The sequence below is a fragment of the Oryx dammah genome, unplaced genomic scaffold, assembly GCF_014754425.2.
Source record: "Oryx dammah isolate SB20612 unplaced genomic scaffold, SCBI_Odam_1.1 HiC_scaffold_27, whole genome shotgun sequence".
NCBI lineage: Eukaryota > Metazoa > Chordata > Mammalia > Artiodactyla > Bovidae > Oryx > Oryx dammah.
Window position 1 is genome coordinate 107699214 of NW_024070211.1, and position 22493 is coordinate 107721706.

General features: G+C 38.8%; 1 protein-coding gene and 1 long non-coding RNA gene across 9 annotated transcripts in view; one reads left to right on the forward strand and one right to left on the reverse strand.

Annotated features, from left to right (window-relative positions):
• The window catches only part of LOC120854883, a 95947-nt gene that overhangs the window by 73140 nt on the left and 314 nt on the right, over window positions 1-22493 (forward strand). For 2 of the 8 annotated variants that reach the window (XR_005719096.1, XR_005719099.1), the window contains exons 4-8: window positions 17771-17859; window positions 18293-18429; window positions 19650-19722; window positions 19962-20814; window positions 21349-22458. This is a non-coding gene — a long non-coding RNA (uncharacterized LOC120854883). Of the gene's footprint in view, window positions 1-16373; window positions 17404-17770; window positions 17860-18292; window positions 18430-19649; window positions 20815-21348; window positions 22459-22493 lie in introns of those variants that run through there. The other 6 variants (XR_005719092.1, XR_005719093.1, XR_005719095.1 and 3 more) reach the window with 4 other exon arrangements.
• STK39 (serine/threonine kinase 39) overlaps window positions 20905-22493 on the reverse strand; it is a 315997-nt gene continuing 314408 nt past the window's right edge. The window contains exon 18 of the mRNA XM_040229269.1: window positions 20905-22450. Coding sequence (XP_040085203.1) covers window positions 22376-22450 — 75 coding nt within the window. The 3' untranslated portion in view covers window positions 20905-22375. The remainder of the gene's footprint in view (window positions 22451-22493) is intronic.

Genomic DNA, 22493 nt, shown 5'->3' on the forward strand with positions numbered 1-22493 from the left:
CTCTGTACTTTTTAATCTACTGTGGATTCCTTCTAGTATATTTCTCATTTCAGTTATTATTCATTTCTGCCTTGCTCTTCTTTATATTTTCTATTTGTTTAAAAACTTCTCCTTCTGTTCATCCATTCTTCTCCCAAGTTCTTTGATCTTCTACAATCATTACCTTGAATTATTGAGTAGATTGCCTATACCTTCACTTAGTTGTTGTTCTGGGATTTTATCTTGTTTCTTCATTTGAAACATGTTCCTCTATTATCTCATTTTACCTAACTGGCTGTTCTTATTTCTATGTCTCTGGTAGGTTTGCATTTCCTGACCTTGGAGAAGTGGCCTTTTGTAGGAGACATCCTATTGGGACCAGCAGCACACTCTTCTGTTCACCAGAGCTATATGCCCTTGGGATATCCTCTGTGCACTACATGGCTCACTCTGTTGCGGCAGGCTGACTGCTGTGGGTGGTCTGGTAGGTGTCGCTGACTGCCAGTCCAATTGTTACTAGGCCCTACCTCATGCAGACGCTTCTGGTTCTAGGTTTGGGAAGTTTTCAGCTATTATATACACTTTCTGCCCTTTTAGATTTTCTGCTTCTGGAAATCCCATAATATAAATTTTTTTTTAATTGTGTCCTAGATGTCCTTAAGTTTTCTTCATTCTTTCTTATTTTTCTTTTTGTTCATCCTGATAGGATTATTTCAGACACCTTATCCTCCATCTCACCAATTCTTCTGCATTTTCAAATCTGCTTTTGAAACCCTTTATTGAATTCTTGAGTTTATTACTGTATTTTTCATCTCTAGGGTTTCTGTTGTTTTTTTTTTTGACTGGTTTCTACTTCTTTGTCCAACTTCTTGGGTTTCTTCTAGCCTTATTTTTCTTATTTTGCTAAATTGAATCTTTCTGTAGTTTGCTAAGCTGAAGAGGCTTATTCTGAATTCTTTGAAAGTTCATGAATCTCCATTTCTTTAGCATTAGTTACTGGTGCTTTTTGTTTCCTTTGGTGTCATGTTTACCTGATTTTTTTGTGACCCTTGAATTCTTCTGTCCGCATCTGCACATTTGAGTATTTAGACACTACAGGTTTGCTTTGGGAGAGACAGATTGTCACTAGTCAGCTCAGTTTGGGTTTGTGGGTGTGTTTGCTGGTAATATTCTTGGGTAGGTGGGACCTACTTTTTTTTTTTTGCATGTTGTTGTTTTTTTTTTTTTCCCCGAATAAAGCAACTTTTCAAGCACGTTGACCAGAGATAGGCACTCTGTTTGGTTGAGTACTGGTAACTTGGTTCTCTACTATAGGATGGGCTCCATGGTTACCTGAATTCTCTAGTCAGGCTTTCTAGGTGGTTAGGGCTAACTCCTGTATTTATATTCATACTCACTAGTAGATGGGCTATTCCTTGGCTTTCTTGCCATGGCAGGGCAGTGAGATGGGCCCCAGGGCCTGTAATATTTATTGTTGGAGATTCAAATTAGGCAGGAGTGTGCACTGAATACCTTGTCAGATGTGCCTCTTGGTCTACTCTGCAGATAGGGAAAGCCATAAACAGTGCTCCCTGTTCAGGTGTCAGTGTTAGCAGGGCTCTTGTATGGTCTACACTGCTTTCCCACAGCTTCCCCACATGTTCTGGTTAGGTCTTGGTCAGGCAGGCTAAAGGCAATGAGTGGAAACAGCAATAACCATGGCTATGAATTTGTTTCCCTGCCCTGTAGCATCAGAAGAGCAAATCCGAAACTGGTAAAAGTCTTTGTTTTCTTAAGCCAACCCATGCCCCAAGTTCCATGGCCAAGAAGGGTCACTAGCTTCAGTCTGCTCTATCAGCCATGCTGCCAGTTCCTTAACTCAAACACTGCTGAATTATGCAGCTTTCAGGTGTTGTCACCAACCCTTCTTGACAGATGGGACCAGGAAACACCGTCCACAGGAGGTCGGGCTGCTGGGTCTTCATTTCCTATTCTGGTGGAAGAGAGAGGGGCTATTTCAGGCTTCTCCGATTTTTTTCCAAGTAGGCTTTCTGGTTGGAAGGGGTTGAGCTACCCTCAGCCTTAACTATGAGTGAATCTTCTGCATGGGCATATCAGAGGAGCTTCCAAGACCCCCGTGTTGACTTTGCTCTGTGGGCAGTCAGCTCCCACTCACCTCTCAGCTCGAACAGTCCTGGACTACACAGCTTCTAGGTGCTGTCACCAGGCCCTCTGGCCAGATGAGGTCAGGCTACACTCTCCCCAGTGTGTTGGGCTATGACTCAGCTTTTTTCATGGTTGTAGGCAAACCAGACTAGAAGACCAACAAAACTTATTTGAGGACCAAAGGCAGGGAGATGTGCACCCCAGTGGGTTCCCTGGTCAGGGTGGACTATCAACTTTGGGTGATCCAAGTTTTTGGGTGGTAATGAGCTCCATCTGCCAAGATTGTGGACTGGTTTTGGGGAGTCCCTTCCCACTTCTCTATCATAGTCAGGTCCCAGTGATGCTCCATGCAATCCCACAAAGTGCCTCACAGTGCTGGGGTAGTTGTTTGAAACCCATGGGATCTCTTTTCCCATTGGAGGAACCAGAGACTTGGGGGAGACCTCTCAGCAGGGTGCTGTGCTCACCTGAGGGGAGGCGGTGCAGTCACTGTGTGACTGTTCTTATCCTTCTAATATGGTCTGTCTTGGTCTTGGTGGTACAGGAAGGTACTTCTGCCTCACCCCACTGTTCTAGGATTCCCTTCATGCTGTCTTGTTCATGAAGAGTTGCTGTTTTTGCAAGGGGAAGCAGAGTCGGGAATGACTTAGGTTGCCATCTTGGGGATTTCACTCTCCTGGTATAACCTGTAGGCCTCTCCATGTGCTGCTTGTGGCCCTGAGCAGCGAAAAAGAAGGTGTGCTTCCTGTGGGCAGCTGGTTGCCCGGCAGGGAGGAAGAGGTGGAGCCCACAACCACTCTGCTGGGTTCAGATATTGACAAGAAGACAAAGACAGGGGAATTCTCAGTCTAAAACCTGACACCATGCTCTAAGGGGGAAAATTTCTGATTTAAAACAAATATCTTGAAATATTCTCTCTACAGACGGAACCAGGAGACCCATATACCCATCATGCTTCCTCTTTGGGGACAGTATAATAAAGTAAAGAAGCACATGTGTGTTAGCTCAGCCAACTGATTTGGGCTCTGATTCTGCCCCTTTCTTATTTTGGGAGCCTGGGCAAATATCCAATGAGATATTTGTTTCATCTGTAGAACAAAAGATAACATCCATCCTTTGGGCTAGTATAAGGGTAAATATGATGTTACATATACAGTGTCTGACAAGGAGTGCCCATGCAGTAAATGGTAGCTATTATTATTATTTATTGTAGAAGACTTTTAATCCAGAAGAGTCTGTAGAGGAATTTTTAGCTTTTCTGTAGACATACCTCCATTTAGCTCACAGGGACACAGTACCGTAAGAGTCAATAGCTTTCTCATCCTATCCTTTGTTTTCTCAAATCTCAAATTGTGCTACAAAGGATCATTTGGTATCCCAGAAAAGTGGGAGGAAAATGATTTGATTAAACTTCTGCAGCCTGAGAATACAAATAACTTTAATGGCCACAAACTTAAGCTTGAGTTCAATGCACCACTGCTCATACCAGCCTCACACAGCCCTCACCATTATTCCAAAGTTGGTTTGGTTCAGGCCTTTGATTGGATCTGAGACCTCTGGGCACTAAGGGATGATGTGTTGACTCTGAAAACAGCTTGACCATCAACAATCTAACAGTCATAAAATAGCCAGAAAGTGATGTTTGTGTAGGCTGTAATATTGATGTTATTCATGGCAGCCAAATAAATGATGGAAGTGCCACAATGCTGGGCAGTGAAATCTGGAGTGCTAATCAGCTGGACCAGCCTGTAGAGAGCTGCAAGGGAAACATAGAGCCATTCTTTCTAGATGAAGCAAATCTGATAAGCATTTTTAACCTCTTGGCAAGAGACACAGTGAGAGCTCCAGGAAACCAAATGCCCATTCCTGTTCCCATTTACTCGTTTAAACAAGCTCCTGCTGGGTTTATTTTGGGAAGTAGGTTCTACTTGCCCTACAGAATTTATTGATTTAAGGGAGGAGGTCATTGATCTAAACAAACTTTTCTTGGAGGGATTTTGAAAAGATCATCGCAGAAACTAAACATTAATATGTAAGTGTGGCTGTACCATTCCCATCTCTACAGGCTGAGCCCTGTTATATTGCCTTAAATCTACACACTCTTATGGCCACCCAGGATGTCCACACTCAGTAAAATCATTGTGTTTCCAAATGTCCTAGCTTCCTCTGTCATTCTTTTCCTCGTCAGGAAGCTAGTATCCATTAGAAACTGGGAGAGAGACTAAACTTAAACTGATTCACAATAATGTGTTTGTAACTGACACTCCTTAGCACCAATACCACAGTATTTGCATTTTAAAAGGTAACATCCCTTATGTCAAATAAATTTAAAATTGGTAAAATTTGAGGCTAAGTGAAAAGAGAACATAAAAAGCCCCAGAACAGAGCATCTGTGGTTAGCTCCTCTGAGCTGTTGCTTTGTTTCACAGCTTTTCCAAAGACTTTTTCTAAAGAATTCATTTATTCATCATCAAGTATTTGAGAACCTATAATATCCTTAGTACTCTTCTGAGAGTTAAAAAATGTCAGTAAACAAAACAAAGATCTTTAACCTTGGAGTGCAGAATGAGAGAATATATAGTAGACCAAATAAGTACATTTTATAGACTGTTAGAGGGTGATGTGTTCTTTGGGAGGGAAAGTAGCAGAGTAAAGGGGATTAAGAGTGCTGGGTAATTGGGTTGAAGGTTACAATTTGAAATGTGGAGTTCAGGAAGGCCTCATTGAGAAAGTAATTTTTATTCAAAGACTTAGAGAAGAAGAGAGAATCAGCCAAGGGGATCTGGGAGACTCTTGTTTCTGAAGGAACAGCTAAAGCAGTGCCTGCTCTGTTAAAGGGAGGCCAGTGAGGCTGAAGTCAAGAGAACATAGAGGAGAAGTCATGGGGGTGATGGGAACCACCTGCTCCTACTCCTGTCGATTTAAAAAAGGTGCATAACATGAAAGTCTCGAGTTAAGTTTTATTTCAGGCAAAATGAGGACTGCAGCCTGGAGACAGCACTTCAGATAGCTCTAACAAACTGCTTCAAAGAGGTAGTGGGGGGAGGTCAATATATATGATATTGCTGAAGGGGTGTTAATGCCATTAAGCACTTATCTTACAAAAGTCTTTCTGCTAGTCACAACAATGTCACCATAAAGGTATTTAGTGCTTTTCTAGATATGAGGAGATGCAAGGATTGGGATCATGTGGTCAGTTGCTGAAAATGTCTAACTATCTAAATATTTCCTGATGCTGAGAAAGATCGAAGGCGGCAGGAGAAAGGGATGACAGAGGATGAGATTGTTGGACGGCATCCCCGACTCGATGGACATGAGTTTGAGTAAACTCTGGGAGCTGGTGATGGACGGGGAGTCCTGGCGTGCTGCAGTCCACGGGGTCGCAAAGTGTTGGACATGACTGAGTGACTGAACTGAACTGAAAGAGTTCCTGGAGCACAGTGTGCCCCCTTCTCCACCCTGAACTTCCTTCAGGGTGTGTCGAAGGTCAACAGCCACAGCCTCACAGGATTCAACCCCCAAAGAGGCGGATGGCAAATGCCCTCGGCAAGTGCCAGTTTGTCCCTGACATTCCCAAGACAGCAAGGGGATCTGTGGAAGAAAACGAGAATGGAGAAAGGGAGACAGAGGATTAAACTTATATTGAAGAATTTTTTTTGTAGACCAGTGACTGTGTCTTCTCAAGATCAGTGTAAGGTAATAAGAGCTTTATATCTTAGTAAGAAAAGGAAGTTGAAAAAAATACTGAAAACTACACTCTCATCCTGTGTTCTGAGCAGGTGGACAAAATGATGCTCTTTGAATAACATGTTTGAGGAAAAAGTCATCACAGATTATACTTGGCTCTCCTTCCTCATTTTGGATTGACTTTGGTCAAAGGGCTCTTTTGAGGTTGGCGTTCCAAATACAATCACCTCATTGACATGTCAACTACAAATTGGCACTTCCAAGAGCATTTGCCTGTGACTGAACAACCACAACAACGAGGCCATTGCCATCTGCCTCTGGGGAAATTGAACCTGCCCTGCTGCCGCTATTGACCTTCAACACCCCCAGAGGGAGTCTGAACTCCAGAGGTATTGGAGAGATGCACGCTATGCTCCAGGGAATCTGGTGGAACAGGTCTTTAGATAGTTAAACATTTTCAGGGACTAATTTCATGATCCCAAACCTTGCATCTCTTCATATCTAAGAAATCACTAAATCCCTTCATGGTGACATCAGCTCCTTATGACTAGTGGAGTACCTTTTGTAAAGGAAACACTTGATTACACTGAACTCCCCTTCACCAAAATCTTATATATTGACCTTCCCCCCACGCCTTTTTGGAGCAGTCTCTCAGAGCTACCTAAGGTTCTGTCTCCTGGGCTGCAGTCCTCATTTTGCCCCAAATAAAACTTAATTCTCAACTCTCAAGTTGTACATCTTTTTTAGTCAACAGGCATCAGTTGCAAACTGAAGGACAAGGAATGAATACACAGCTTTGACAGCCTTCAACATAGAATATAGGTGTAGAGAACTTTCCCTTGTTCATTCATTGTTAAATTAATCATTTCCCTGCAGCTGAAAGCTTCAAGGTGATTTGCTGAAACTTTAAGTTTATATATCAAATTACCTCCCTGTGTACTTATGTGTATATTCCAGACTAGGGGTTTTGGGGGATCATATTTTGGGGATCACCTTACATTTAATATATGCTCTCTGATTAAAATGTTCCAAAACACAAACCCTGACCCACTCAGAAAACTGTCTATTCTCTATTTTCAAGATACTCCTTCTTTAAAAGGAAGAGAATTTCTTTTCATGTGGACTATAAGAAATACAACGCTTGGAGTTAGAAAGCTTGGATTCCAAAGATGATTGCAATGAGATTAGATGATTCTGAAATCCTGTGATCTTCTAAGAAATATGATCAGTGAATCCAGATTTGAGAGAATTGGTATGTCAGCCATAACATTCATTCATTCAACAATAATACTCAAGTTTTATGTGTAAAGTTGTTAATCAAATAGGCATGAGGCTCTTGTTTTTATGACTTAGCTTACTTCACAAGTGCCTAATTAGTTGGGGTTGTCTAGATTGCTGTGTTGAAAAATACTGAAGTTCAAGAGAAAATATTGGTGATTGATTAGTGATGTCCGCTATGAGTAAAAGCAAAGTCTTTGTGCATAAATGGAGCCCAGACACCGTTGATTCTCTTTTTCAGCAGCAACCCCAAACTGTTTCCTGAAAATTACAGAGCTCTACTAAGGGCCCAACATTATATCATTGTTTAAAAACCAGTCTTCTATCTTCCTGATGGAGTGTGTGTGTGTGCGCACATGTGTGCTCAGTTGGGTCTGACTCTTTGAAACCCAATGAACCGTATAGCCCACCAGGTTCCTCTGCCATAGAATTTTCCATGGCAAGAATACTGGAATGGGTCACTGTTTCCTTCTCCTGGGGATCTTCCTGACCCAGGGATTGAACCCACGTCTCCTGCACTGGCAGGCAGATTCTTTACCACTGAGCCACCTGGAAATCCTTCTGATGGAGCGAAAGAGCTATATACAGAATACAGAAGTGATTTAGACTCAAAGGTGATCTTCTATGGTAGTGAGCATTGTCCAGGTGATACTTCAAGGAGAAGTTTAACCTTATCTGGTATAGACATCCTTGCTGGTTCTGAGAAGTTTAAGAAAATTGACTGATTCCCTCAAAGTGGCTATAACAATGGAGAAGTCAACTCATTCTCTCTTAACCCACACTGAGGTATCATTCTGTGTTTCTCAGTTCTGGGCTGATCTTTTTAGCAATTTGCTACTTCAAGTCTACTTATCTGTCAATCACTGTTAAATTCATTTTGCACAGCTGACTGTGGTGTTATCACAGCCTTCCTTATACTAATGCATTTAAGAGTTCTGTGTCTTTGAAAGGCTGCCAACATAGAGGAATAGCTGAAAATGCGACTTCCCAGTCAGACTGTCCTTTTCATGATCAGCCTGTAACTACCATTTGCACTTTTTATAGCTTGAATTCTTTGTTGGTCTGACTGTAGTCATTGATTTTCAACAATATATTTCTCGTGTTGGACTTTTTTTTTTTTTTAATTTTCCAACATGTTGAATGAGGGCCTGTACCAGATGATTTAATATTACAAGCTTCATTTGAAACAGCTCCTATGAGAAACTTATACTTTATTTATTGGGTTGAAAGGCAATCAAATAACATTATAAGCAATACAGGGAAAGCAAAGTGATATGATAGGAAGATATAAGCATGTTCAAATTCCAGTACTGCTATTTATTAGCTGTTAACCTTGGGTAAGTTAATAGTTTACTTCTCTGAACTTCATTTCCGTTATCTGTAAGGTGGACGCAGGCAAATCTACTTGTCTTATAAGATGGTATAATATGTATAAAAAGCACCTGGAATATAGTTATGCAGGTTACTGTTTTTAGCAATGGTGAAGGTGAAGGATGAAGGTGAAGTCGCTCAGTCGTGTCTGACTCTTTGCGACCCCATGGACTGTAGCCTACCAGGCTCCTCCATCCATGTGATTCTCCAGGCAAGAATATTGGAGTGGGTTGCCATTTCCTTCTCCAGGGGATCTTCCTGACCCAGGGATCGAACCCAGGTCTCCCGCATTGGAGGCAGACGCTTTAACCTCTGAGCCACCAGGTAACTATTGTTAAATAATTTTAATATTAACAAGTCAGAGAACAAACATGTGAGAGATATTAGGAATATGCAATTTCTAGACTTTGGTTTTGACTTAGATCCTAGGATCATCAAGGACGCCATGGCTGCTGTTATTCAGGTTTGACAGGGTGCGTGGTTAGGATAATTTGTTAGGGGTTTCCCTCCCTGCCTCTCCCTTTACCACACTTTCTGCCTCTTTTCCTTTAAGGGGAGTTCTGTGGAGAAAGAAAGAGCTTGGAGGAATGGCCCTTGAAGAGTGCTATGTGCTTAGGGTATAATCCCAGAAACTTAGATAATACTTTAAGACCATGTCCACTAATTAATATAACATGGAGAAAAAATGCCTATGAAGATAGGTATGGAGCCCAGAACTGTCTGATGGCTTCCTGCAGCCTGAAGACTGTGCTTTCTCCTTCCCACACTGATGCATCAGCTCGCAAGAGGCTCCAGGAAAATAATCAGAAAGCAATAACGCTGCCTTGTAGAGCTATGACCCTCTACCTCTTTTTTCTCCCCAGCTTTATTGAGCAATAACTGACAAATAAACATTATATATATTTAAGGTATACAACTTGATGTTTTGATATACACATACATTGTGAAATAATCACCACAATCAAGTTAATTAACATATTCATCTTTTAAACTTCCAGTCCTGATTCCCTGTACAACTCTTTGCTGTAAGAAAATATGCTAATTAGCTGATTGGACTTTCAAAAACCCTATTCACCAACAGCTCAACTGTTACAGCTGAATGGATGGCCAGTTCACTCAAGCAGCCAGTGGTTTATTCGTTCCTCTGCTCAATTAGGTCCCTAGAATGTTCATGTTGGAAAGGAAATTAATGATCAACTAATTAATCCCTCCCACCCCCATCTAAAATTGAGTAGACTGAAGCTTAGTGAAATGGAACTTGGGTGAGGTCACGCTGACAGTCAGCAACAAAGCCTGAGCAGAAGCCATTTTGGTTTTGATATTTTATTACCAAAGAATGTAAATTTTTTTTTAATTTTTAGGGTTTTAAAGACATCTAAGATAAAGAATCAAACTGAAACTGTCCCTTCTCAAACAACTATTTCTGATTCTTTGATCTTGGAAAAATTGTACTTACCTTGCTGAATTTGGAAGCCACATCCCAAAAGGCTCTAATGAACATAAAAGTTAGTTACAATACAAATCATGAATGTAAAGCAAATGCAACATCTATGGCTTAGGGGCAGAATTACCAGGAATAATCTTCAGGTGCCTTTGCAAGACTACCTAATTTTCTATGAATAATTTTGCACAGAAAATTTTTTAGTTTTCTACCCCAACCTGTATAAACTTCAGGACCCACAAAATCTGATTTGCCGTTAGGTAAATCTCTAAGGGATCATAGTGGGAATGCGGATTCAGTTCTCTGTCACCTGCTACCTGGCTGACCTTGGAGAGGTTACTGAAGATCTTAGTATATCTGTTTCCTCACTTATAAAAGGCAGATAATGAAACTGATCTCCTAGAGTTGTTGCACGCCATAAGCAAGGTAAGGTGGGAAAAGTCTTCAGTTTAATGCCTGGCCCAGAACAAACCTGCAATAAAGGGGCTTTTGTCTTATGTAGGGAGGTTGTCGGATATAGCAGTTAAGAAAGTGGGCCTTAGAACCAGGTATACCTGTATTCAAATTCCTGTTTTATATTACAGTACTTACTGTATTATCTTGGGCAACTTAGTGTTTCTGAGCCCTAGTTTTTTCTAAAACCTAATCAATACAGTAGTTTGAGATTAAATGAGATGATGTAAAGTGCTCATCAGAGTTGCTTTTGCCTGCAAGTAACATCAAGAACAAACATTTAAAATAGCTTAAAACAGTGACTTTTCATCTTTTTTGACTACAGCCCACAATAAGAAATAGATCTTACATTGTTCCTCAGTGTAAAAATACACATTATCACAGGACTAACATGTGAATCAAATTTGATTATGTATATGATCAAACTTCATATAGTATTCTAGAATGGTAAAATAAGAGCGTGATATCTGAATTCAGGCATTTCCCAAAATATGCCACAATACCATTGGTATCCCAATATGTGACGTGCTTGTATTTTTCTTCTATCTTCTATATCATTTTAATTTACTTTTTAAGTTTAAGTACAGTTGATTTACATTATATGTTTCAGGTGTATAACATAGTGATTCAATATTTTTACAGGTTGTAGTCCATTTAAAGTCATTATAAAATATTGTACTGTATTCCTTGTGCTGTACAGCATACCTATGGAGCTTATTCATTTTATACATAGTATCTGTACCTCTAATCCCCTACCCCTGTTTTGCTCCTCCTGCTTTCTCTCCCCCCATTGGCAACCACTAGTTTGTTCCATGTATCTCTGAGTCTGTTTTGGTTTTGTTATATTCATTTGTTTGTTTTATTCTTTAGATTTCATATACAAGTAATAACATACAGTACTTCTCTTTCTCTGTCTATCTCACTAAGCATAATACTCTCCAGATCCATCCATGTTATTACAAATGCCATATGTCACAAATGGCAAATTTTCATTCTTTTTCATGACTGAGTAATATTCCACTTATCCATTCATCTATAAATGGACAGTTAGGCTGCTTCCATATCTTAGCTATTATAATAAAGCTGCTATGAACATGCATCTTTTCAAATTAGTGCTTTGTTTTCTTTGGATATACACCCAGAAATGGAATTGATGAATAATATGTTCTATTTTTAGTGTTCTGAGGAACTTCCATTCTTTTTCCATAGTGGTTGCACCTATTTATTATCCCACCAATGTTATTTTAGGGTTCTCTTTTCTCTACATCCTCGCCAACATTTGTAATTTGTACACTTTTTGATGGTAGCCATTCTGACAGGTGTGAGGTGATATCTCATTATGTTTTTGATTTGAATTTCTCTGACTAGCAGTGTTGAGCATCTTCACGTGTACCTGTTGGCCATCCATATATCTTCTTTGGAAAAATGTCTATTCTAATCTTTTGTCCATTTTTAATTGCTTCTTTAAGTATTTAATTGTATGAGCTCTTCATATATATTTTGGATATTAACTCCTTGCCAGTCATGTCACTTGGAAATATTTTCTCTCATTCGGTAGATTGACTTTTCATTTCGGTGATGGTTTCCTTTGCTCTGCAAAAGCTCTTAAGTTTAACTAGGTCCCATTTGTTTGTTTTTTGCTTTTGTTTTCTTCACCTTAAAGACAGATCCAAATATTACTGTTTATGCCAAAGATTGTTCTGTGTATTCTTCTCAGAGTTTTATGGGTTCTGGTCTTACATTTTGGTCTTTAATCCATTTTGAGTTTATTTATGTATATGATGTGAGAAAATACTCTAATTTATTCTTTTACATGTAGCTGTCTGGTTTTCCCAGCAGCACTTAACTGAAAAGCCTGTCTTTTCCCCATTGTAAATTCTTGCTTCCTTTTTTATAGATAAATTGATCCAAACTGTGTGGGTTTATTTCTGGGCTCTTTATTCTGGCCCCTTGATCTATACATCTGTTTTTGTGCCAATACCAAACTGTTTCAATTACTATAGCTTTGAATTATAAGCTGAAGTCAGGGAGTGTGATACTCCAGTTTTCTTCTTTTTTTCAACATTTCTTTGGGTATTTGGGGACTTTTGTGGCTCTATATAAATTTTAGGATGATTTGTTCTAGTTATGTGAAAAATGCCCTGGGCATTTTGATAGATATTTTGTTAAATCTCGATTGCTTTGGTTAGTATGAACATTTGACAGTATTCTTCCAATCTGTGAACATGAAATATCTTTCAATTTTTTTGTATCATCTTCAACTTGTCCCTAATATTTTATAGTTTTCAGAACATAGGCCTTTTGCTTCCTTAGTTAAGTTTCTTTCTGGTATCTTATTATACTTCATGTGATTTTAAACTGGAATATTTTCTTGCTTTCTCTGAAAGTTTATTATTAGTGTATAGAAAAACAAACTTCTGTATGTCTTGTGTCCTGCAATTGTACTGAATGCATTTATTAGTTCTTATAGTTTTTATTAGGGTTTCATATATATAGTAACATGTCATCTTCAAATGGTGACAGTATTACTTCTTTCTTTCCAATTTGGATGCCTTTTAGTTTTTTTCTTGCCTAATTGCTCATATATTGAATAAAAGTGACAAGAGTAGACATCCTTTCCTTGTTTCTGATCCTAGAAAAAATGTTTTCAGTTTTTTGCCAGAGTATGATGTGGTTTGTCTTTTATGGCCTTTATTATGTTGAGGTACATTCCCACTATACCCACTTTGTTGAGAGTTTTTATCATTAATAGATGTTGAACTCTGTCAAATACTTTTTCTGCAACAATTGATATGATCATATGATTTTAACTGTTTGTTAATATGACATATCACATTGACTGACTTGTGGAGCTTGAACCTCCCTTGTATCCTTGGGATAAATCCAACTTAATAATGGTATATGATCCTTTTAATGTATTGTTGAATTCAGTTTGCTTAATATTTCTTTGAGGACTTTTGCATTTCTCTTCATCAGGAATGTTGAACTGATTTTGGTATGAGGGTCTCATAAAAATGAGTTTGAGAAAGACAGGTATTATTTCTTTTATAAATGTTTGGTACAATTCCCCTGTGAAGCGGTTTGATCCTGGACTTGTATTTGCTGGGAGGTATTTTTTAATTACAAATTCAGTGTCACTACTATTGATTGATCTGTTTAGATTGTCTGTTTCTTCCTGATTACAATCATCTTGGAAGATTGTATAGTTCTAGAAATTTACCCATCTTATCTCCATTATATTGACTCATTTCTTTTTCAATTTACTTGGATCCTGTGTTTTTATTGATGACCCTTATCAATTTTATCTTAAAAGAAAACAGCTCTTGGTTTCATTGATCTTTTTTTTTTGCCTCTATATTATTTTTTTGTTTCTATGTTATTCATTCTCTCTCTGAAACTTTTTTTTTTTCCTGGTGACTTTGGGCTTTGTTTATTCTTTAACAGATTACTTTAGAAGTTATATTAGGTTGTTTATTTCTAATTTTTCTTGTTTCTCGAGGTAGGCCCGTATCACTATAAACTTTCCTCTTAGAACTGTTTTTGCTGCTTCCCATAGATTTTGGAAAGTTGTGTTTTTATTTTTATTTGTCTTAAGGTATTTTCTGATTTTCTTTTAAATTTCTTCATGTACCCATTAGTTGGTCTGGAGTTTTGTTTTCATTTTTTGGAGTATGGTTTATTTACAATGTTATGTTAGTTTCAGATGTATAGCAAAGTGAATCAGTTATACACATATATGTATCCACTCTTTTTTTTTTTTTAAAGATTCTTTTCCCCTATAAGCCATTAGAGAGTACTGAGTAGAGTTCCCTGTGCTATACAGTAGCTCCTTATTACTTATCTAATTTAGTAGCATGTAGTTTAGTCTTGATGTGTCTGTGTTTTCCCCATTTTTCTTCCTGTAATTTATTCCTAGTTTCATACCATTGTGGTCAGGAAAAATATGGTTGATAGAATTTCTATCCTCTCAAATTTATTGAGACTGGTTTTGTAGCATAGGACATGATATATCCTGGGCAACATTTCAGATGCACTTAAAAAGAGTGTGTATTATGTTTTGGGATATAATGCCCTATAAACATCTATGGAGTCCAGCTAATCTAATGTGTCATTTTAAACCACTGTTTTTGCCTCCTATCCAGCCTGCCTCATAACATTGACCAGAGTTCCATGTGCTATACAATTGATCCTTTTTGGTTATCCATTTTAAATATAGCAGTGTGCAGAGGCAACCATAAGTTTGTTCTCTAAGTCTGTGAGGAGTTTGGGGAAGAATGGATACATGCATATGTATGGCTGAGCCCCTTCACTGTTTACCTGAAACTATCCCAGCACTGTTAGTCAGCTATACCTCAATACAAAATTAAATGTTAAAAACATTTTAAAGAAAAAACACTGTGTTTGTATTGGTTTTCTGTTTGGTTGATCTATCCATTGATGTAAGTGGAGTATCAAAATCCTCTCCAATTATTGCATTATTGTCAATTTCTCCCTTTATGTCTGTTAATATTTGCTCTATATATTTAGGTGCTCTTACAATAGGTGTTCACAAGTGTTTTATCCCCTTCTTGTGTTGATCTTTTATTATTATATAATGTCCTTCTGTTTTTGTCTTTTGTTGTAAACTGTGTTTTATTTATATTATTTAATTGTGTAGACTGTTTTAAAGTCTACTTTATCTGGTATGACTAGTGCTACTGTGGCTTTCTTGTCATTTCAATTTGCATGAAATATGTTTTTCCATCTCCTCATCATTTTTTGTGTGCCTTTAGCTCTGAAGTGAGTCTCTTGTAAGCAGCATAGCTTATCTTTTAATCTAATTAGCCATTTTAATTGGAGCAGTTAGTCAATTGACATTTAAAAATGGTTATTGATAGATATGTACTTACTGCCATTTTGTTAATTGTTTTCCAGTTGTTTTATAGTTCTTCTCTGTTCTGTTTTTCTTTTAGTTTCTTCCCTTATGGTTTGATGATTTTCTTTAATGGTATGCTTGTGTGCCTTTTATTTTAGGTTGTGTGTATCTGCTGTAGGTTTTTGATTTGTGATTATTATGAGGCTTATATATGTTGATCTGAACCTATTATCTACTTGTTTTAAAGTCATTTAACTTCAAGCGCCTTCTAAAAGATCTATGTTTTTTTACTCCCCTCCCCCATGTTTTATATGTTTGATGCCATATTTTATATCGTCATGTTTATCTTTTAACTGTAGTTGATTTTACAGTTGTCTTTCAGTCTTTCTACTAGCTTATTAAAGTGGTTGATCCACAACCTTTACTATGTATTTTTCTTTACTTAGTAGGATTTTTCCTTTCCTATAGATTCTAACTTCTTGTTGTAGCCTTTTCTTTTTTACTTATAGAAGCCCCTTTAACATTTCTTTTAGGGCTGGTTTAGTACTGATGAACTCTCTCTCTTCTGAATGATAATCTTGCTGAGATTATCCCTTTCCACACTTTAAACATGTTATGCCATTTCCTTCTGGCCTGCAGTGTTTCTGCAGGAAAATCTCTCATAGCCTTATGAGGGCTGCCTTTTATGTGACTCCTTGCTTTTCTCTTGCTGTCTTTAGAATTACCTCATTCACTTTTGCCATTTTAATTTTGATGCCTTGTTTGGGACTCTCTTCTTCCTGTACCTGGATGTGTTTCCTTCTTCAGATTTAGGAACTTTTCAACCATAATGTCACTATATACATTTTCAACCCCTTTTGCTCTCTATTCTCCTTCTGGAACCCTTACAATGCAAATGTTGATACACATCACATTGTCCAAAATGTTCCTTAAACTGTTTTAATTTCAAAAATTTGTTTTCTTTTTGTTATCCTAATTGAGTGATTTCTATTTTCCAGATCAGGTGTTCTGTATCAGTTGGTTTGCTGTTAATTTATCATATTTCATTTATCATATTCTTTAGTTCTGATTGGTTCTTTTTTACTTTCTAGTAAAAAAGAGTCAGCTCAGACCTGGCATGGCATCCACCCTGGTGGTCACAGGGGTGAAAGGTCAGTACTTTCTAGTGTGTTTTCATTTATCATATTCTTTAGTTCTGATTGGTTGTTTTTTACTTTCCAGTCCCTTGTTATAGTTCACACTATGTTCATCTGTTATTTTCCCTAATTCAGTTAACATTATTACTAATTCTCTGAACTGGTAAATTGTGTATCTGTTTCATTCGTTTTTTCAGGTTTTTTTCCCTTGTTCTCTTATTTGAAACCAATTTGTCTCATTTTGCTTATCTTTTTCTCTATGAAATTAGGTAAAGGTTACCTATCCTGGTCCTGAATGGGGTGTCCTTGTGTGGGAACATCCTTGTGCAGTCCGCATGTGCCTGGTGGCTTTGATGGTGAGCTGTGTCTGTAGTGAGCTCGAGACACACCTCTCCTCTGGGTAGGCTGGCGGTTTTCACTATTGCTAGGAGGTAGAGCTGGAGATGGCAGAGATGGGGGAGGGTTAGAGCTAGAGCCAGGTGTGAGAGGGGGACTTCTCTGCTCAGTAGCCAACAGCATCCTGTCAAGGGATAGGAGTGCGTCCAAAGTTGGTACACCAGAAGCCCGGAGGGTCAAGTCAGAGCTGGTTCTCCTCCCTCAGTGTGTGCTCTCCCCATCCCAGCATTGGCACCTTTGCCCCATAAAGGAGCACCGTTGGAACAGGTGCCCTGTGCAGGCCAGGGTGTGAGCTGGCATGGTCCAGGCATGCCAGTCAGAGCTCCAGACTGCTGCCTCTGCAAGTGCCAGTAATGGTCACTCTCTCCCTGTTCAGGTACAGTGCTGGGTCCAGGTTGGCGCCATCCTCCATGGCAAAGTACTCTCCAGCAGCAGCAGCCTTTGCTCTAGTGGGAAGCTGTGCTGTGGAGCAAAAGGGGCCACAGCGTGTGCTGGAGTGATCCCACCTCTGGCCAGAGCACTGACCTTTCACCCCTGTGACCACCAGGGTGGATGCCATGCCAGGTCTGAGCCGACTCTGTTCCTGACAACTGGGCACTCACCTTGGCTACCGTAGCCTTTGCCTGAGTATGGAGCTCCTCTGCAGAGCAAGAGGAACTACGGTGGGTGCTCAGCTTGGCCTGGGCCTGCATGAGGGCAGTTACAGAAAATCAGGTAAAGTCTGGGATCCTTTCAGTCTGCTTCCTCTGCCTCGTTGAGGGAGTAAGAGTGTGTGTGCATTTCTTAAGAGTGGTCTGGGTTTCTGACAGCCCCACTGTCAGTCTCATTGACGTTCAAACCTGCTAAGAGACCTTTCCTTCCAGTGTTGGACCCCAGGGATGGGGTGCCTCATACGTGGTTCAAACTCCTCACTCCCCAGGAATGGTGTAATCCCCCTCCTCTTCTGGGTTCCCCTCCAGGGGCACAGGTCCTGACCTGATTGCTTCTCTTCCCTTCCTGATCCCAACTCTGTGTGACTCTTTCTTACAGCCTTTCGGATGCTGAATACTCATTCTGCCAGTCTCCAGTTTGTTTCCAGTGAGAACTGCTCCACATTTTTGATGTCTTCATGAAGGGAGGTGAGCTCCATGTCCTCCTACTCCACCATCTTGATCTCCTCCTCTTATAGACTCATTAGGTTACTGAACATTCTACCTAAACAATAAGCTGGTTTCTTCTGTGATCAATTACAAATCTTGGTTTCTCAAGCCAGTATTCTACATAAGCAATAAATACACTACAGGAATCATTATTCTATTACTGACCTTTCTTCATTCTGTAACAAATTCAAATAATAGCATGAGGTTGTAATTCTTAATAATATTCCTTGCCCTTTGAGTTATGAGCTAAATTATACAGGTTCAATAAACCCCTTCAGCTAATGATGCTCATTTTGTAGGCTGTAATTCATGTAGGGGAAGTTTTATGTACCTTTCTTCAAGCATCCATTGGCTTGGCATAGATGCACAGTACCTGATAAGCTAATTGTGCAAATTTTTCTTCTGTTCTTAGGTGCCCAAACTAGCCATGGTTAGGTTTGTTGAGTAAGGTGTAAGAAGACAGGTAAAGGAGCATCACTGTTATTGGACTGTGCTTTTTCTCTGTGGCAAAAAAGCATTGAGGCAATCACTGAGACATTTTGGAAACAGGTACGTTTTGCTATTTCTTATGGCTTTTCTATTCCAGTGGAGTGCCAGTTCCTTTTTTCTGATGTTTTGGGTGTTAACTGATATTGTATCCAGGGTCCCTGAGGGAGTCAGTCACTTAGTCATATTTTAAACATATGCCTTTATAGTCTCCACTCTTTATAGGCATTAAACATACTCATTCTTGGTAGTATACATTCAAAGTACCTAACTCCAGGAAGTATTTTATCCACTTAAAGGGAATACTCTTATGATCAAACCTCATTACTTAAAATTTTAGTTCATGCCAATATGCAATGGAAATTATCACTTGAAAACCATTTGTTTATAGCAGTTCTGCCTAGTGGTAGACCTCTTTTCTAGGTTGGGACATTCTGGCCCTAAGGGTATGTTTTAGCACCATCCACCTTGGCACACCACTTAACACCCAACCCTGCCCTTTAATTTCCTGGTGAGAGTATGAAATGGGTAGATTAGACAAATGTGTGCAACAGAAAAATTAGGGTATGTTTGAGTTCCTTTAATTGTATCATAATTGGATAAAGCCACTTTTGGATAAGCCAGAAGTATGCTCTCTATACTTCTGCTATAGTTATGGATAAATTTAAGCTGATCATATGATTTTACTATGACAAATTCAATGGGCCTAAGCAATAGCTTCTCTTATCCAGTATACCTCTAAGGCAAAAAAAGACCTCAGATCATTTACTGTCAAATATGAATCCTAATTTCTGGCAAAGTCCTCCCTCCAGTGTTAATTTGCTTATATTCACCATCTCTGTAATGTAATTACTTAATTGTAGATTCTGCCTACCAACTTAACTTTGGAAGGTTAACCAGGAAAGTATGTTGCTTAACATGAAACAGGTCACAGGTGCATTGTTGAGATGAGTGAGTGAAAATTCTGACTGAAAAAAAAAATTCCTATGCTAGGATTTTATATGCGATTAGATTTGTTTTTTGAGAGAATTCCTGACTCTTTCCCAAAAGACTACTACTTCACCCTACTCCAACATGAAGAGCTATCATATTTACCAGCATATAAGATATGTAACACATAGGGAAATGGGTAACTTTCTAAGAATAATTTTTTGGAAAAAGATTGTTTTCACACACAGTCTAGAAGTGTCTCTAAAAGTTGTCCTATATAGAGAAAACCATGTTGTCCATATAAGAACAATATATGGACATTAAAATGAGTTGATAATGTCCTTCCATTTTAGATCTCTGCAAGTTGACCACAGTCAGGGCACAGGGGATGACGGATGACGGACAGATTTTGTGTTTGTATGAGATGTGAGTCCCTTGATTTTATGAAGAAGTGTAAACCCTCCTGTTCGCCAGAGCATGTGAGCTGTCCAAGTAAATAATGCCAAGTATCTGTGTTTAGTGAAGTTTAGGTTTTTGCCAGTGTGCAGAATCACAATGTTTCATGTTTAATCAAAAGCTTGATTAGGAGAAATAGTCACACAGGATTGCCTAAAGGAAATGTACCCCATTCATCCCACTCAACTTTAACTGCTATATCTTTCTAGACCACACGTGAGAGCAACTGCTTGGATCATGATCTCAGCTCCTAGCTGACCAGCACTTCCTATCACATACCCTGCATCTGGGCCTCCACAGAAAGCACTGGAAATGGTAAGTGTTCAAAACTTGGAATATATGGGTCAATGCTTTGAGTTTTTAAGTTTCTAAATTCATAACTCGAACTTCTTAGAAGAATTTCATTCCAGGCTTTAGTACTAGGAAAAATCAGTGTTCATCCTTACTTGAAGGAGAAACGATGTTACTCTTCACCGTTGGTGGGTTGGGAGCTCTAATCCCAGTCTGTGTGCTGACTGACTAGGACTCATCATAAGCGTCTGTGTCCTAACTTTACACTTGCAATTATCTTGGTAGCCAGTTCTTACTGACCCTTCATCTTAATTTATGTACTTGAAAAAAATATTTATCTTGGTATCTGGTATATGTAAGCTCCTTCAAATACCATTAGAAAACATATGGGAATATGAGCATTAACAAATACAGCATTTATTCATTACTGTATGGCCAAACAGAGTTCTATATAGTTCCTCATGTATGTTTTACTCTGAATAGAATGTGTGGATTTTTTCTTACACTGTTTTGGCCACAAGTTGTGCAGCAGATGTCAGGAGGCCAAGAAGCTGTGAAAGGCCCTGGCCAAGTTCCCCTAACCATTCCTGCCTTAGTGGTTGGAAGGAATTCTTCCCACTTGTCTACTGCAGCCCTTTGTTTTTGACTTAAAGATAGACTGTCTACATTGAGAGTGAATGTCTTTCATTCTTTTTGTCAAGCTAATTGTCAAACCTGATTCTCTGTGACTAGATGGATGCTTTAGTCTTCCTCCAGGGCACTTTTTACCAGGTAATCCTCACTAGGCATTTTATGAAAGTGCTAAATATCACTATAGCAGTGTAATACTACCTAAAGGAGGAATGAGACAATGTGACACTATCTCTTTGTGCAATAATACACTTTTATTTTCCTTTTACCTCTGCAGTCATCTTTGAGTAATTATTGTGTAAACAATAGAATGGAATGAAATTACATTAAGTTGTATGCAAATGGCTCTAGAACACCTTAACAATTATGACAAGGCAATTATAAATAACTTTTTTTTCCTTAGTAATATATATTTGCTTTTTAAAGTACATTAAAGAGCTGCCATATCTAGGGTTAGCTAGGAAAGAGCAAATGGTACCATCTGGGAGCCACCACCCTGAAAGTTTAGACTCCAATTTTGAAAATCTGATGGTTTATTATTCCATAATATATAGTCAAGCAGAGGGTGATTTGGGTTGAAAGTATTTATTCTTGAAACTTAACAGCGTTTTACCTTTTAGTCATTGCACAAAACCCTTTTTCTATTATTTTTCACTCCATCTGGGTATTCTGCAGAATTTCAAGTAAAACACGGATTCTGGTATTTTCAAGTTTATCACCTTTGGAACGACAGATTCTATCATTTCAGGAGACATCAAATCAGAGGTGGGTACATAATTAGCAATCTAACAGAATGGCGCCATTTTATAGAGCATTCTAAACGTTCCAGTGAAGCAAAACTTACATATGCCACTTTATGTAGAGGAAATTTTAGATCTGAGACTATTCCAGAGTAAAGCAGCCTCAGGCACATTCTTAATATGAATTTTTTTTTTTCCCACAAGGCACCTCCCTCTCCCAGAAGACAATCAGATTGTGAACTGGTTTTCAGGCAAACCAAAAGAGTAAGCATCCTAGTTCCTAATTCAGTCATTTCAAAAATCACAAGTTATAAATACTTGAAAGATAGACCTGAAATTTTTTGTTTAAATAACAAGAGTAACTGCAGGAAGCATATATAATCAAAAACATTTTTTTTCTTTCTTATAGCTAAGGTGTGTAATGCATAAATATATGAAAAATAAAATTCACAGTCAGTTTTAAAACTAGAATTCAAGTTTGGCTAATAAATCTTAATTTTATAAGTATATTAATTTCTAAATACAACATAAGAGGCAGTATTGTCAGATGTACAATTAAAGTATCATAACAGAAAGGACAACAATGAGAGAAGAAATAGGCTTCTGATAGAAAAGATTCCTTTTGTTGCCAATAAATAGGACCACCTGAGTGTTTCAGATTCTTTTCACTTAAGGGAGATCCAAATTGGTTGCTGAGGATATTAAATAGCTTTTGAAAAACAGAGCAACAGTCGTGCAGCTGTGGCATTTGCTTGTTCTCATACTGTGGGTTGCTAGAGAATAAAGCAGAACTCGGTGTTGTTAAGTTTAAAAAAAATTCTCTTTTATCCCGTTACATTGAAGCCGGCCTCTTCACAATCCTCTGATTTTGCTAGGGGGTGGGAGGAAGTGGCAGGAAAGGCTGGAGGGAGGGTGTGGCGAGGGGAGGCATGACAGATCAGGGCGACATCAAGGGACAGGTATCAGCTGACACTCAACTGGGCAAACCCGATCAGCTTCACTTCGTCGGGGATCTCCGACCCATCACAGCCAGAAGCCTGAAAGGGTAAAAAGAAAGCCTCAGTGCTGGCTGGTTGGTAG